This window comes from Castor canadensis, chromosome 3 (assembly GCF_047511655.1).
Source record: "Castor canadensis chromosome 3, mCasCan1.hap1v2, whole genome shotgun sequence".
NCBI classification, from domain to species: Eukaryota; Metazoa; Chordata; class Mammalia; order Rodentia; family Castoridae; genus Castor; species Castor canadensis.
The window spans coordinates 45,798,177-45,813,772 of NC_133388.1; the positions used below are offsets into that span (position 1 = coordinate 45,798,177).

A 15,596-nucleotide genomic window follows, 5' to 3' on the forward strand; every position below is an offset into this window, starting at 1 on the left:
AACTTCTTGATGTAGTATTCCCTTTATTAATATATTTTTCCCTCTGTCTAATTTTGGCTTGAAGTCTGCTTTGTCAGATATGAGTATCATTACTGCTGTTTGATTTTAGATTCCATTTGCTTGGAATACATTTTCCATCCTTTCACTTTCAGTCTGTATGTGTTGGCCAATGAGATGAAATTCTCATAGACAACAACTAGTTGGGTCATGTTTTTTTTATTCTGTCCATTCTGTCTGCGTCTTTAAATTAGATAGTTAAGACACTTAGGATTATTTTTGAGAGATATGTACTACCTTCTCCTTTCTTCATCTTATAGGCTTGCCATTTTACTGAGTTAATAATGTTTTATTCTTTCCTAATTCTCATCTGCTCTTCTATGAGATTTATTCTATACTGAACTCTATATCTATATACTTTTGTATATCTTTCTGTCTTTTCTGTGTCTAGCATTCATTTAAATATCTTCTTCAATGTTGGCTTGCTTTAGTTTATTTTATCATAAACTAAAAGACCTTCATGGAAGGTCTTTATTTCTAACCAATTTTAAAGGATAACTTTCCTGGATAATAGGATTCTCAGTTGACAGTTATTTTGTTTCAGGACTTAAAGTACATCAGTTCCTGCTCTTCTAGTCTTTAGGATTTCTCATAAAAGGTCACCTTTGCCTTCATAAGTAATTTTCCACTTCTCTCTTGCAGCTTTCAGTACTTTTTCTTTGTTCTGTACTCTTGGCATTTTAACTATAATACGGCCTGGAGAGATTCTTTTGTGGAGATATATCATGTACTTGGATGTCCACGTCTTTCCCTGGATTTTGGAAATTTTCTGCTATAATTTCATTAAATAAATTTTCTATTCTGTATTTTGTCCATATCTTGGTTTCCTCTTCTATACCACAGATTTGTAGGCTTAGTTTTGTAATCATGTGCTAGAGGTCTTCAATGTTGCTGTGATCATGATTGCTTTTTAAAAAACTGATATCTGGGCCTGGCAGAGTGGCTCAAGTGGTAAGAGCACCGGCCTAGCAAACCTAAGGTCTTGAGTTCAAACCCCAGTGCTACCAAAAAAAATTAAAATTGATATGTGAATGTAATAATTCCTCAACCTCTCTTCAACCCCTAATATTTTTTCCACATGGTCTACTATACTATTAATGAATTTTTATTTGATTTATTGAGCTTTTCATTTCCAAGATTTCTGTTGGTTTTGTTAGTTCATTTTTCCAGAATCTGTATCTCTCTGCTGAATTTTTTGTGCAAAATTTTAAATGTCTCATACAGTAAAGAATTGACTCTTTACTTCACTCATCTGCTTATTTGAATCCTCTTTGAGGTCACTGATTATTTTTTAAACTAGACTTGAATTATTTGCCTATCATGTCAACCACTTTGATGTTTTTAGATTCAGTTTTTGAAGTGTTACAAACTATTGGAGGAGTCATATTGCCTTGTTTTTCATATTTTTTTGTTTCTATATTATGATTTGTGCATCTTTTAGTATGGATCTCTCTTCTTCCTTCTCACATCCTGCACAAGCTTGTCTTAGAAACCTAACTGGGGGCGATGGGAGATGCAGAAAAGACAACAGACAGAAGACCAAATATGCATAAAGCTGGGGCCAGGTAGACTGGGTGCTCAGATGGAGACACACCAGCCCCCTCCACCTCCAGTGAGTTTATTATATACAGTAGCAACACAAGGTGGAGAGGCAGTTCTTGGGGGTGGGGTGGGGAGGGACATAACATTGTGATCCTCAGGAACAGGAGGGACCTGTGACAGCTTCTCTCTGAAAATAAACATTAAAGGAAAAAACAGCTGTACTGCATCTTGGCCACTTCTGCAGCTGAGGCTGTGCCAATTCTAGCATGCAATTTATTGGGCATAACTATGCTTGCTCCCTTCTGCAGTTTGGGGCTGTGCCAAACTCAAGCATGCAACTTATTTGATATACCTGTTGGCTCCCCACACTTCCTGGTGAACAGCTTCCTCTTGAACAGTCAATCCTCAGTACCACTCAGCAAGGAGAAAACAAACCTCCATAACAGCAATAACACCAAAATAAACCAGATATAGAAATACAATTAAAATCAATTAAAGCCAACTAATTCACCACCAATAACCATAGAAAGGAAAATGACAAAAATAGCACAGAATAAGCTATGAAGTTAAAAATGAATAAAGTTAAAAGAATAATAAGTCAATGAAATAAAAGAGGGATAGGGAAATGGGAAAAAAAGAAGGTTTAAGTAGAATAAAAGGAAAAGAATGCAAAGAAGAGGAAAAGAGCAAAAGATTTTCAAAAATCTGATTATATGTCTCAGTGTGGTGGCTCAAGCCTGTAATCCTAGCCACTTGGGAGGCAGAGATCAGGAGGATCATGGCTTGAGGTCAAGCTGGGCAAAAAGTTCTCAAGACCCCCATCTCAAGCAATGGCTAGGTGCATTGGTACTTACCTGTCATCACAGCCATTCCAAGAAGCACAAATAGGATTATGGTCAAGGCCAGCCTAGGCATAAAGAAAGACTATCTCAAAAATAACCAGTGTAAAAAAGGTCTGGTGGAGTGGCTCAAGTAAAAGAGCACCTGCCTAGCAAGCTCAAGGCTCTGAATTCAAACCCCAGTACCACATACTCAAAAAAATGTGATTATAAAAATATAAAATTAGATAAAGGTCCAAGAGAAATAAAAACAATACTAAAAAATTAGTAAAAAAGAAAAAGCTCTTAAGTATGAAAAAAAAAAGGTAAAGAATTAGAGAACTTTCTGAGTCTCTGGTATTGGAATCTGCCAGGTGAGGGAAGGTAGTCTGGGGTCTATTGTATTTCCTACTAGCCATACTACAGTATACTAACTTGTGCTGTGTTTGGGCTGAGGGCTGGGCCAGTCAAGGGTTTGCTGTCAGCTTCAGGGCAGCATTCACTTTAGAAGTTTCCCTTCTATGTGTACACAGTCACTGCTGGGCCCAGTGAGCTTTGTGGCCTGTGGGCTGGTCAGGTTCCCATTCTTTACACAGGCCTTCCAGTTTCTGCACCCAGGAGCAACCTCCAAGTCTCCTCCTGATTTTGTCAGAGAGTGAGAGAAGCAAACAGAGCACTAAAATTCTGCACTGGGCTGGCGGGGGACCAACAGAACTGGCACTCTGCTTGCCAGTCTCAGTACTTTCAGATCCTGACCAACAGTAAGCCACCCTGTAGGAGGGAGGAGACTCGAATTGAGCAGTCTGCTGAACTGGGTTCAGATCTCTTGCCAATGAGGCAACTCTGGAGGCTGAGCAATCTGCCAGCCATGACCTTGATGCTGTCAGCCTCCACAGTGATCCACAGGTAATGGGGCTTCTTTTTGCCACAGAGGTTGGGGCCACTAACCACCAGACCCTCCACCACCCAAACTCTTGCTGCTTACACTTCTTAGCAGGTTTGTGTCTTCCCTCACTCCCCCATCTCCAGTACTGCCTTTCCTAACTGTTCCCCACCCAGACACTTTGACAGGGTGTCCCTAGACTCCTTGACTTGTGATAATTCCTTTTTTCAGGTCTTCAGAATAGCTCAGTCTCAAACAATAGACCCCTGTCAAAATAATACCTGGCATTCCAAAATATGTGCAGCAACAAAATGGTTTTTTCCAATGCTGGCCTACCAAACAGGAGGAGTCATTGTCACACCCTCACTGGATTTAAGGTTTATGAAAAGTGTGTGTTTCATGTGTAGCGAGGACTGCTAGTCTGTTGTCACCAGACTGCCTTGCTTACTTTGTGGTTGTGGCTTCATGCCACACACACACACACACACACACACACACACACACATACCTGGCACCCCACCACGAACTGGGATTGGAACTGAAGACTGTTTCCTACTTTTCTCTGCATCACCTCTCTTTGTGCTGTTTTATCTTTATCTCTTGGAAACGTAATCTGTGCTTTGTTGCCCTGGCTATTCTCCACAAAGTCACAAGAAAGAAGTTTCTAATCCACAATCTTACCCCAGAAAGCTCTTGAGTCTTAAATTTAAATTTAAAGCAATAAAATAATATGGCAGTTGCCATTGGGTTTTATGGAAGTTGATTGGATGATAAGAAGGGCTACTTGGAAATTCCAGTCAGGTCTGACTGGAATGGCTTTAAAACGTCTACCTCTTCATAAGAGTTTCACCCTAAAACTATGAAGTATTCTCTCCAAGAATAGACCAGCTCAACCCTAATCTTCCTGGTAACAGGCATTTTGCAAAGTAGCTGGGGAGTCATCTTAAGTGTGTTTGTGCTGCTATAACAAAATACTTGAACCAGGGTAATTTACCAAAAATAAAAATTTACCTCTCACAGTTTTGGAGGCTAGGAAGTCCCACATCAGGTGCTAATGAGTTCAATGTCTGGTGAGGGAGCAGTCTGCTTCCAAGGTGTCACCTTGAACATTGTATTCTCTGGAGGAGATGAGTGCTGTGATCTCACATGGCTGAAAGCAAGAAAGAGTCTCGCTCAGAGCTAGGGGCATGACTTAGGTGTTAGAACACTTGCCTAGCAAGAGCAAGACCCCAAGTTCAAACCCCAGCACTGCCCTTCAAGAAAAGAAAGAGTCTAGCTCACTCCTTTTATCCCTTTTAAGTTTACAAGTTCCAGTCATGAGGGCTTTACCCTCATGAGCTAATCACCTTTTAAAGGCCCATCCTCTTGATAATATCATATTGACAATTAAGTTGTGGCATGTGAATTTGGGGGGAACATATTCATACCATAGCAAACTTGCTTGAGCCCTCTGCAGCTAACCAACAGACTTTGTAGGAAGCCTGGCTCCCTGGACTCTGTCTGGAGTTGCAGACAGCCTGGGCTGCTGTGGCACTTGGATCACCTGGCATCTGTGTCTCAAGAACAGGATGAGGCTCCTCTCCCTGAGGTAGGCCTTCCTTGGACTTACTGTCATCACAGTAAAATGGAAATTTCAAAACAGGGTTCAAAAGGGGCTTTACCATTTTCATTCCTTATCCACAGCAATGCTGAGCAGCACTTGTGCTCCCGCCACGGTCTTCATCTTCAATGGGGCTCTGTTCTCTCCCATCAGCCCAGAACCCTCAAACTGGCTCTAATCACTTAAGTTACAGAGGCAGAGTAGGATGTCTGACTGGGCATAACTGGGTAAGGACTTCCTGAGCCCTGGAGGGATAGGGTAGGGGAACCCAGTTCCTTCTTTACTTCTCCTGGGACCAGAATAGTCAATCAGGTGGCACCAATCTGAGCTTTGTCCATTGGAAACAAAGATTCATGAAGCAGGAGTTTTGTCTGTTTTATCCACTGGTGTATCCTAGCACCATGATCAGGCCTGCACATATGTTAGCCACCCCATACTACTTTCTCAAATGAATGAGTTTTAAACTTTATTTGAAGCCCTAGAGGGAAGGTACTTTTTCTCTCTTCCTGTTCTTTAATATAAACCCAAGAAAGAAAGCTCAAATAGGCTTCATATAGGCAATTTCCAAATATGTCAGGTTCTTCTTCCTTATTGCTATATGAAGTCTATCTCAAAGGTTCACAAACTTTTTCTGAAACAGGCCAGATAGTAAATATTTTAGGCCATACGGTCATTATCACAACTACCCAATTCTGCCATTTTAGCACAAAAGTAAACAAATGGTGTGTAAATGAGGGTGCTTTTGCATAGAGGATGGTAGCCGGATTTGGCCCCTGAACACTCCACTCTGGACTGTCTCCCTGAAAGAGGACACTCGTTAAAATGCTTTCAGGTGCAAATAGTAAAACCCTACTTCAAGCTGGCTAAAGCCATGAAGACTATTTATTATTTCACACTGCAGGAATTTCTGAGGGGGGGCAACTTTCAGGACTAGTTAGTGCAGCTGCTGGGTTCACCCTCCCCTCTGCCTTGCATCCCAAGGCAGGTTTCCCTTGTGGGTTGTAAGCAAAGACCATAAGCCCTCCTCTGCTGTGTCTGGTGGATCAGGTGCAGGTGGTGCCCAGCCCTAGAGCAGCAATGAATCTCTAAGGGAGTGGCAATGTGCTGGTGGATTATGAGCCAACCCCCATCATTCCATAAAGACTTATGACAAGCCTTGGTAACAACCTGATGTTTCCCCTACTTCTATGAGAAAGGAAAAACTATTACTGGTGTCAGAGAATCTTTAAACCCTAACACGAACAAAACAGTTTGCCAGTGTGGTTTCTATAATTACAAAACCTTGAGAGAAGGATTAAACCAAAATATAAAGATTTGTAATTTTCAACAAGCTTCATTTGTCTGCATTTTTGCCTTGGTGCAGAGTTAATTGGATAATTATCACATTCAGAGTAGCCACTTCTAGTGAAGCAACCAGGGGGCTTAAACAGAAAGCAAGCAGACTTGTTTTCACAACTCTTTAATACAGAGTTGAATATGCTTTCTTAGGCCTTTCTACTTAATTATCTTATTCTTGATTATTTTGCAGACAAATATGTTTGATTTTAATAAGAGTGTCTTTCATACATTAGGGTCTGACAAGGATCAGAATATGTTGGATCTTAGGCTCCAAGTAGTAGAGTGCCTGCCTAGGTGAGGCCCTGAGTTCAAACCCCAGTACTGCCAAAAATAAAAATAAAATAATAATAATAATATGTTTGAGCTTGGTAAAGTTTTAAGAAGTTGTCCAGAATTATAATCTGCCCTCTCTTCAATGACTGTGTTTACTTTGCTTTGATTTCTTGCTAAGTAATGTGAATTTAGGTTTGCAGACAATTCTTCATTGCTTCCTTGACTCTCCCAGTCTTCTTAGTACATTGTGAATGTGGTCACCACTGCTATACTATAAAAGGGAAAATTGCTTTTAGAATTTGTTATTAATAATGGTCATTGTTATTATTGCTCTTATAATTTACTACTTCAGCATTTTAAAAGTATAACTTAGTCCATATGGTCTGCCGTTTTTCCTTTGATACTGCAAAATAAGCAAATCCTGGTGTGTTTTATTTTACTTTTTGGTATACTTAGATTGAATATGGTATGCTTAGATTGAATATGAATTATGTTGACAAAAAGATTTTCTGACTCTGTTGTGCTAATAGGCTTTCTAATTGGCTTATTGTTCATCATTATAGATTAATGAGTTAAAAAGCATCTCTGAACTTAAAAAAAAGGAGACTTACACAAAGAAGAAAGAATTGGATCGATTAAGAAACAAATTATCAAAAATGAAACAAACAGTTACTAGCAGCACAGTGGTAAGAAAGGAGAAGCTATATTTTTTCAAGCCTAGTCTAGGCATCTCAGGGAAAAAGGAGTTGATTTTAATCTGTCTTTATGCCATTCTGGGAGACATTTTCTGGCATGTTAACATCTTCTGACACTTTTTTTAAAGAGACAGGGTGCAACTGTGTTTTCTTCAGGAGTATGGTGGGACCAAACACTGTGAATATGTTGACCAAAAAATGCATACATATGGAAAACCAAATATATATATGGTTGTAAAATAAAACAGTTATTATATATATGTATATGTATGTATATATTCATTTCATATATATATTCATTTCATATATATATATGAAATGAATAACTGGCTGACTCCTTCATTCTACATTTTGTTCTAGGACACTAGAACAGTTTAGGCTCTCCGTTACTATTGGATAAGGTAACATTAATTTGGAAAGGACACCATTTGTCTGTTTGAATTGCAAAACACTTCACAGTTCTGTACTTTTACAAAAAAGATTTAATAACATTTATTGAAGGCCATCACTGTAATATGCATTTTGTAAAGATTATCCTTATTTTAAAGATGAGAAAATTGAAGCTTATAGAAGTGACTGAAATTGAGGTGGTTGGCGGTAACATGGCTTCTGTATCAATTAAAACAGTAATACCCATTAATCTTCCATCATGATTAATTTGAGGAATCTCTAGTGTATTTCTTCTATTGAAAAATCACATGCAAAACCACACTGACACAACAGTAATACAGAAACAACACCTTTTCTATCAGAAGGTGCCATTAATTCAATTATACTTTATATGGGATGGTTCTGCTCATTTTAATTACAGTATATCTATTATGATATCTAATTATAGCATGTTAGTAAAGGCAAATATGGGCATTTAAGAAGATTATTATGGGTTTTTAGACTTTTTTCTTTGGTTGTAGGGATTGAACCCCTAGTCTCATACATGATAGGAAAGTGCTCTACCACTTGAGCCATGTCCAGATCCCTTTTATTTTTATTTTGCCTTTGAGATAGTGTCTCACTACCTTTGCTCAGGATGGTCTCTAACTCGAGCTCCTCCTACCTCAACTTCCCAAGTACCTGGGGTCACAGGTATGCCACCACCTTGGTTGGCTCATTTTTAGATGTCAACATAGTAAGGATGCATAGGTCAGACAAGGCTTACAGGACAATACAGAAGTTATACAAACCATATTTCATCAGTATTCCCAAGGTCATACTTCCAGGTTTGGCCTCATAAATCATAAATCAAGCATCCTACAAACCTAGCTTTGGAAAATGAAGCATATGTTGCTTAATATATACTCTGAGATCTCTAAGGCCAAGTTAGGCTTGAAGGTGACAGCCATAAACTTAGCCCCAGAGCCTGCTCCATCTCCCTCAGTCAAGTGTTACTGACTTATTAGGAGAGAATGGTGCTTAAAGCACAGGCTTGAGTGTCACACAGATCTGGCCTCAAATCTTGGATCTACCAACCTGAAGTTTCTCACCCTCAATAATACTGCCTACTGCAAAAGTTTTCGTGGAGATGAAATGAGGTCATGCCTATCATGCTTTTTATATTTGGTAAAGTTTATGGTTGTAGTTGGTTGAGATTAGAAGACAACATTTTGAACATGGACTGAGACCACAAGAAAGTTCCAACTATTATTGCTTTGAGAGATGGTCTCACTATGTAGCCCAGCCTGGCTTTGAACTTGTGGTCCTCCTGCCTCAGCCCCTCAAGTGTTGGAATTATAGGTATAAACCACCACTCTTGGCTGGAAGCTCAGATTAACCTTTGCATGGCACTTTCCATTCAGAAGTCTGTGCAACCAGGTCAAGCTGATGGAAGGTTAGCAGAAAGGACTAATTGGTTGTGATCCTTGGGCAGGAACAGCTGAGAGCTAGAGATAATATGTCAGGCATAACAGACCTTCAGTATATAGCCTTAATCCTGGTGACTAATCAGAGACCTTTCAACATTCTGCTAATTTTGATGGCACTTCTACAGTTTCAGATCCAGTTAACTCTGGAGCTAGCTGTGATGCAGAAATTTAATTACACAGGTGCTCTAGAGAAATAAACCATTTGGAGTGGTCTTCACCTACCTGTGGTACATGTCATGGCTGAAAGTACCTCCATATTCCTCCTCCACGCAGTGTTTCTCTGGACCCACAGTGATGTCCAGGATTAGAGGGTTTAAATAATCCGTTCATAGTGACTCTGAGTCAAAGAGCAGAACCATGTGTTTGCACAGACTTCCCTTACTTGGCTCTCCCTCTTGAGCTGCAATGTAAAGCCAAGCTTCAGTAAGTCTGACTTCCCCTTTCTTTATACCAAAACTACATTGTAAAAAATATCTCTTTAACTATGAAGGTTCTCCATCAAGTTTTCCTTCTTTTAAGTCATGCTAACACTTTTGTATACTATGCAATTATTCTATTTCCTTAACATTGAGCAAATATTAAGAAAAATTATTTTTGCCATAAGTATAGCTATCAATTATAGCAAAAGACCCAATTTGTTTTTTTAATAATACTTATTCTAGTATCCTGGGATAATACTTTGGAGATGATTATGACAATATTGATTTACTTAATTTTTAAAAAAATGGTAGACAAAATGAATTCTTATCTCAAAAGTCTTCTAAAATATAGTTTTCACATTCTTACTACTATATTTGGTCATCTACCCCACCAAAGTTTAGGTTCTCTGATGATTCCAAAATTATTTTAATCAAGTTTATTTTATAATGAAACAATGATAATGGTTACTTTTTTCCACTAAAGGATAGCCCCTGTGTAAAGCCCCTATGAATATTTAGTGGCATTGAACTGCCATTATGAATTATTTGGTGATGACTAGGCACCATATTTTTGTTGAATTTTCAATAGGTTCTTAGTGATCACAATTTAGAGATGTCACAACTACTGAAATCAATAAAGGAATGGGAAGAAGAGGTAGAAAATATGAAGAAAGTTTGTGAGACTCTGAAGAATAAAATGTAAGTGTGATACTTATTTTTACTGAAGTACTTCTAGATGTTAATGTACTAGTTACACTGCCACCACTGACAAAATACCTGAGATAATCAGTTTATAAAGATAAAAAAAAAAATTTGGTTCACAGTTTCAGAGGTTCCAACCCACGATCATTTGGCCCTGTTGTTTTGTGCCCATGGCAAAGGAAGTGTTATGATGGGAGAGCAAACCCACTTCCTCATAGTCAGGAAGCAAAAAGGAACAAGGGGAAGAGAGCTGGGACCCTACAATCCCCTTTAATATTATGCCCCGCAAAGATCTAAAGACCTCCCACTAGGCTCTATTGCTTTAAGATTCCACAACCCTAATACCACCACCCTGGAGACCAGTTCTTTAATATGTGGGCCTTTGGGGGCATTCAAGATCCAAATGATAGCAGTTAATACTTCCATGTTAAAAACATGTCTTTAATATACATGGAAATTGTATTCTCTTAATTTACTCAAATTTGTGTGATACCCTCATAGAAGTACTTCATTTTGAAATTAACCAAACTTTCAGGTACCAAGATAAAAGGATCATGTAGTTCTTGGGAGAAGGGAGGGACTTTTTGGAATATGTTCCCCTCACTTCAGTTCCTGACTACCTACAAACAAAATTCCCATGGGAAACACATTATTGGTACATGCCTTAAAGCTACAGCCCACCCAGCTGTGCTGTTATTGTTAGTCAAGGGAGACTTGTAGTGCTTACTGAGAAAGTTCAGGGAAGCCTCAGAGCCAAGATGCTACCTGTGGGACTGGACCCAGAAAGTCTTCCACCTATTCCAAGACTCTCAGTCGGTGCAGCCTTTTGTGACAGTCTTACTCTCTCTTTATCTACATCAGTGTGCTTGAGCACGTGGTAAAGTATGACTGTGCCAAACCCTCTGACCTAACCTGGCACAGGGACAGCCATTTGTAGGGATTGACCAACAGACTCTCCCAGGAGGGCTCCCAGATGTCACATAAGAATGTGTTTGGTTCAGTGTTGACTCCTGATCCAGTCAGCTCTATCCAGGAAGATGGGATCTTGTAATATTGTTTGCGGGCCCCAGCCTGGTGGTTCACTGATACTGTAAGAGACTAATGCAGGCTGAACAGATTTCCAAAAGTCAAGTGACTTTACCTTAGAATCCTATAATAGCATGACTCATTTCTGCATGGATTTAAATATTGTAATTAAAATGTCTTCTAAAGCAGAAATTGCATGATATAATGCTGATCTGCCATCATCAGTGCATAAAATAAGCAATGCTCTCTAAATTCATTATAAGAGTTTAAAAGTAGGAAAGCTCAACTAATAAAGACTAAACTTCAAAAAAAAACCTTTTAGTTTGTAAGTAATTCAATAGTTTTCAGTTCATACACAGTTCTTTAAAAATTAGACAAAAACAAGGTTGAAGATATGAATTAGCTCAAATTGTTTTTAGCAGTTATGATTAAAAACCTCACTGCATTGTTAGTTTTATTTCTAAGCAATCTTCATGTTTTAAGTGGTTTTAAGTATGTGTTCAGGAAAGAAATGAGGTTTCCATGGTTTTCCATTTTTAATGGTTCATCATTTTGATTTTCAAGAGTTTTATTTTAAATGGAATCTCATCAAAGAAAAGCACTTTTGAATAATTTAGTGATCAAGGATATAAGTTAACCTTTTTATTCTTAAAAGTTTACTTTAACCTCTTCATTACTTGAAAACTTAAGAGAAAAACTCTCTGTACTCCTTTTTATTTTCTTTCTTAGTTTATTTCCTTCCTCTATGGAGGTGGGGAGAAACAACCTAGTTCTTGTTGGTAGATTTACAGGGTCAGTATTGTTTCATACATATCTATAAGGTTTTATAAGAATAACAAGAAACTAAAATAATTTGTACAACTCATCTTCCTATTAACCTTGAGCCTTAATCCCCCCCTTGTGAATCTTTAAGTTTACTAGTTACAGTACCGTTGCCCATTTTGATGTCAAAATATCAAGGAAAAGAAACTCATTCAATCTCAAGTATAAATTTTATGTGTTTGAACAATTAAGACTGTGTCAAGTACTGGTGTGGTGGTGCATACCTGGAGTCCCAGGAGGCTAAGACAGGATGATGAGTTCAAGGCCAACCCAGGCTAGATAGTGAAACTCTTCTCAAAAAAAAAAGTACCTCCAGTACTCCACAGATTCAAAGATGATAGTTTGATCCTTGTTCTTTATTGTCATTGATATCCAGCATGATAGGTTCATACTGCTAAAGGCAAATCCAGTGCCTACCTTTCTCAGTTGCTGTGGTCTCTAGTAAAGAGAGCCACGGGAAATGTCTGGTTGTACATAAATGACATCCAATTCATGACCCAGAGGTTATTATTGCCATTAAAGAGCACAAGGCTATGAAGATTGTGAATGCTTTGGGTGGCTAAAATGGTTTCAGAATTAACAAAGTTACTTATGACTTCCATCCTGTCAAACTTTAGCGATACAGTCTGTTCCTTAAAGTTCTCAAATTCATGATAGAATTTGGCATAGCACATCACTTCCACCTTCTGGAGAGACATCCTTCACTGGTCTTCTTAAACATCACATTCTCCTTCCCCACTTACTGTTCTGGTTGCTCATTTTAGGATCCTTTACTTATTCCAGTACTTTCAGATTCTAAGTTTTGGAGTTCTCAGCCCTTCACTGAACTCCGTGCATATTTTCCATGCATGTTTTTGTTCAGCCTCGTAGTTTTAAATACTCTCTGTATGCCCAACACTCCCACATTTGTATATCCAGCCAGGACCTCTTCCCTTGGCTCTAACTGCACAGTCTGCACTTACTTTTGGGCTTCTCCGCTTGGAGGGTACCCCTTGGATATATCACACATGGAATGTCTTGTCCCGTCCTGCAGGACACATCAGCGTGGGTAGCGAACCTAGAAGGGGAAGAATGAAGGGACAAGAGACACGAAGGAGACAGCAAGACAGGAGTTCTGATCAAGCTGCAAAATTTTATTGTTCACACAGGGGTATTTATGTGCTGAGGGAGTGAGGGGTACGACGAGGTGCAGGCTGGTTGGCTGGTTCTGCTATAGGACTTCTGATAGGGTGCCCGTTCGCGCCGGCGGCAAGGTCAACTCCCGGAAGAGAAGCAGGGACGGCGCCATCTTGTGCTGGAGATGGAGAAGTTGGGACAAACAACCGCAAAATGTTCCAGGGCAAGGTCAAGACAGAATGGCTCACAAAGGGAGCCTTGTCTCCGACATTTCCCCCTTATTCTTATACAAACATGACCGGAATATGTCGGCTTATTGAGAGGGGATGACAGAGGCCCAGTTCCTCAGGGTGGAGATCATTTTGCTTTGTAAGCAAGCGTCCTTGCTAAGTTCTCAAGAGAATCTCCTCGGCATGTTTTTTGAGGAGGCGGATTTTTTAGGAGCATGCCAACTGCCATGCACCAGGGCATGTCATACAGAGGTCTTGGGTCTGGGGATCCTAAGATCCACCCTCATGCAGTCTTACCTGCACCCTCGTTTAGAAAAGCCTTTATGATCACTCTCCCTGGGTGCTGCCTCCCCCAAGCAGAGGGGCCCAGCGGAGGAGGGCCCAATGGGCGATGAGTGGTCAAGAATGTTATATAAGAAGAGGGGGTGGCAGAGAGAAAATCTGGAAACCCAGATGGAGCATTTAGCGAGTTTTTATTGAAAGGAGGGTCTCAGGAGCACGGTCTTCCATATCCAGGCGATGATAATGGACCTGTATAGGCTTAGAGGCTAAGGTGTTAATTTGTTCTTTAATGAATTGTATCAGCCTGTTTATAATGCAGGACCCTATGATCACAATTAAAAGTAGACCTAGCAAGGGGCCTAATAGTGGAAGAAGGTAGGGTAGAATTCCATTAAGCCCAGTCCAGAGGGGGTTTTCAAATAGCTCCCTTCGTCTCCTTTCTAAATCTTCTTGAAGCTGTTTAATTTTGGTGCGTACTATGCCTGATTTATTGGCATAAAAGCAGCATCTTTCCCCTAAGGCCAGGCAGATACCTCCCTGGTTGGCTGTTAGCAGGTCTAAGCCTCGCCTGTTCTGAAGGACCACTTCTGCCAGGGAGTCTATTTGGTCCTGTAAATCCTTAATGGTTCCAGATAGAGTTTGTACGTCATCTATAAGTTGTTGAGATAGGCGACGGTAAGAGTGTATAGCCGTGCCTAAGCCAGCTGTACCTGTGCCTATAGCTGCTGTTATTCCAAGGCTGGCAAGGAGCGGCAAGGCTTGTATTGCCCGTTTATGTCTTTTAATTCGGGTGTCTAAGCTAGGAATGGGCAGAGGTTCATCTCCTGACACAACAGTAATATCTGGGAGTAATAAGGCAACAACACAGCCACCAGTCCAATTTGCTGGAAGCCTGGGGAAGGCTGAGTTTCCTCCACACAAAAAAAAACTGTACCGTTGAGGGGACAAAGAGCTGGGGTGGGTGAGGAATAATTTAGAACTGATGAGCAATTTCCAAAAGAACTAACCCCAACGTCAATATCATAAGAATTATTTTGCATCCTGCCTTGAAGGCATACTGTGGGTGCATCCATAGGCTGTACTTTAAAGGGAAGTCCAGATTGGCAGGTATCCTGATTATTTATGGTGGAGTTAACAGGTATATGGGCATTATTGCTCCTGTGGTCATGCAAAGCCAGCAATCCTTAGCAAGGGTGGGGTTGGAAGTGTTAAGCAAGGAGAAGGTACTTCCCAAAATATCTAATGTATTGGGATCTAAATCTGGAATCTGAGATTTAGGCAACATTAAGGGGTAATATGTGAGTTCGGGGATTTGAGGTTTTAAAAGCTCGATTATTTGAAGATGTTTGACAGCATCCGTGGGTCCTCCACCATCAGAGACCCCTGTAGGAGGGCAGGAAGCCGTCTGCATAGCATTTTGCCCAATTTTAACAAGTTTTAAAGTACCATTATCAAAGGGTGCACTTTTGAGAATTTCATTAATCAAGTTCCAATAAGAAAAGGCGGTCACAGGGACCTTTTCGGGGTCAAAAGATTCATAATAGTCTTTTAAACAGTCTCCGACCCGGAGCCATCTTTTACCATCAATGGTTCCTTCGAGAGGAAACCAAGGACATAAATCTCCTATGTAACAAAAGAATGACCTCAAGTCTTTTTTCTTAACACGCGCCCCTCGTGTCTTGAGGGCCTCCTTGAGGCCTGAAAGAAACAAATCATGTGACGATACTGCTTGTCCCATGGTGGGTCACTCACCGTTCGCACTCCTCACTCTCCTCCTGGATCTGTCTCTTGGTTGCGTTAGCCGAGGCGATCGCGAACTCCGCTTGGGCCCAAGCCTTCCCGGAGGACGGTGTTCTCCCCGCAATCAAAGGAATAGCTACAGCCACGTTGGGCGCCAGATGTCCCGTCCTGCAGGACACATCAGTGTGGGTAGC

General features: G+C 40.2%; 1 protein-coding gene across 9 annotated transcripts in view; it reads left to right on the forward strand.

Moving 5' to 3' along the window:
- The window catches only part of Ccdc175 (coiled-coil domain containing 175), a 77,683-nt gene that overhangs the window by 17,320 nt on the left and 44,767 nt on the right, over window positions 1-15,596 (forward strand). For 7 of the 9 annotated variants that reach the window (XM_074067865.1, XM_020178939.2, XM_074067866.1 and 4 more), the window contains exons 6-7: window positions 7,075-7,197; window positions 10,074-10,183. The exons of 1 other annotated variant lie outside the window; for it this stretch is intronic. In XM_074067865.1, coding sequence (XP_073923966.1) covers window positions 7,075-7,197; window positions 10,074-10,183 — 233 coding nt within the window. The remainder of the gene's footprint in view (window positions 1-7,074; window positions 7,198-10,073; window positions 10,184-15,596) is intronic. One more of the 9 variants, XM_074067867.1, reaches the window with a different exon arrangement.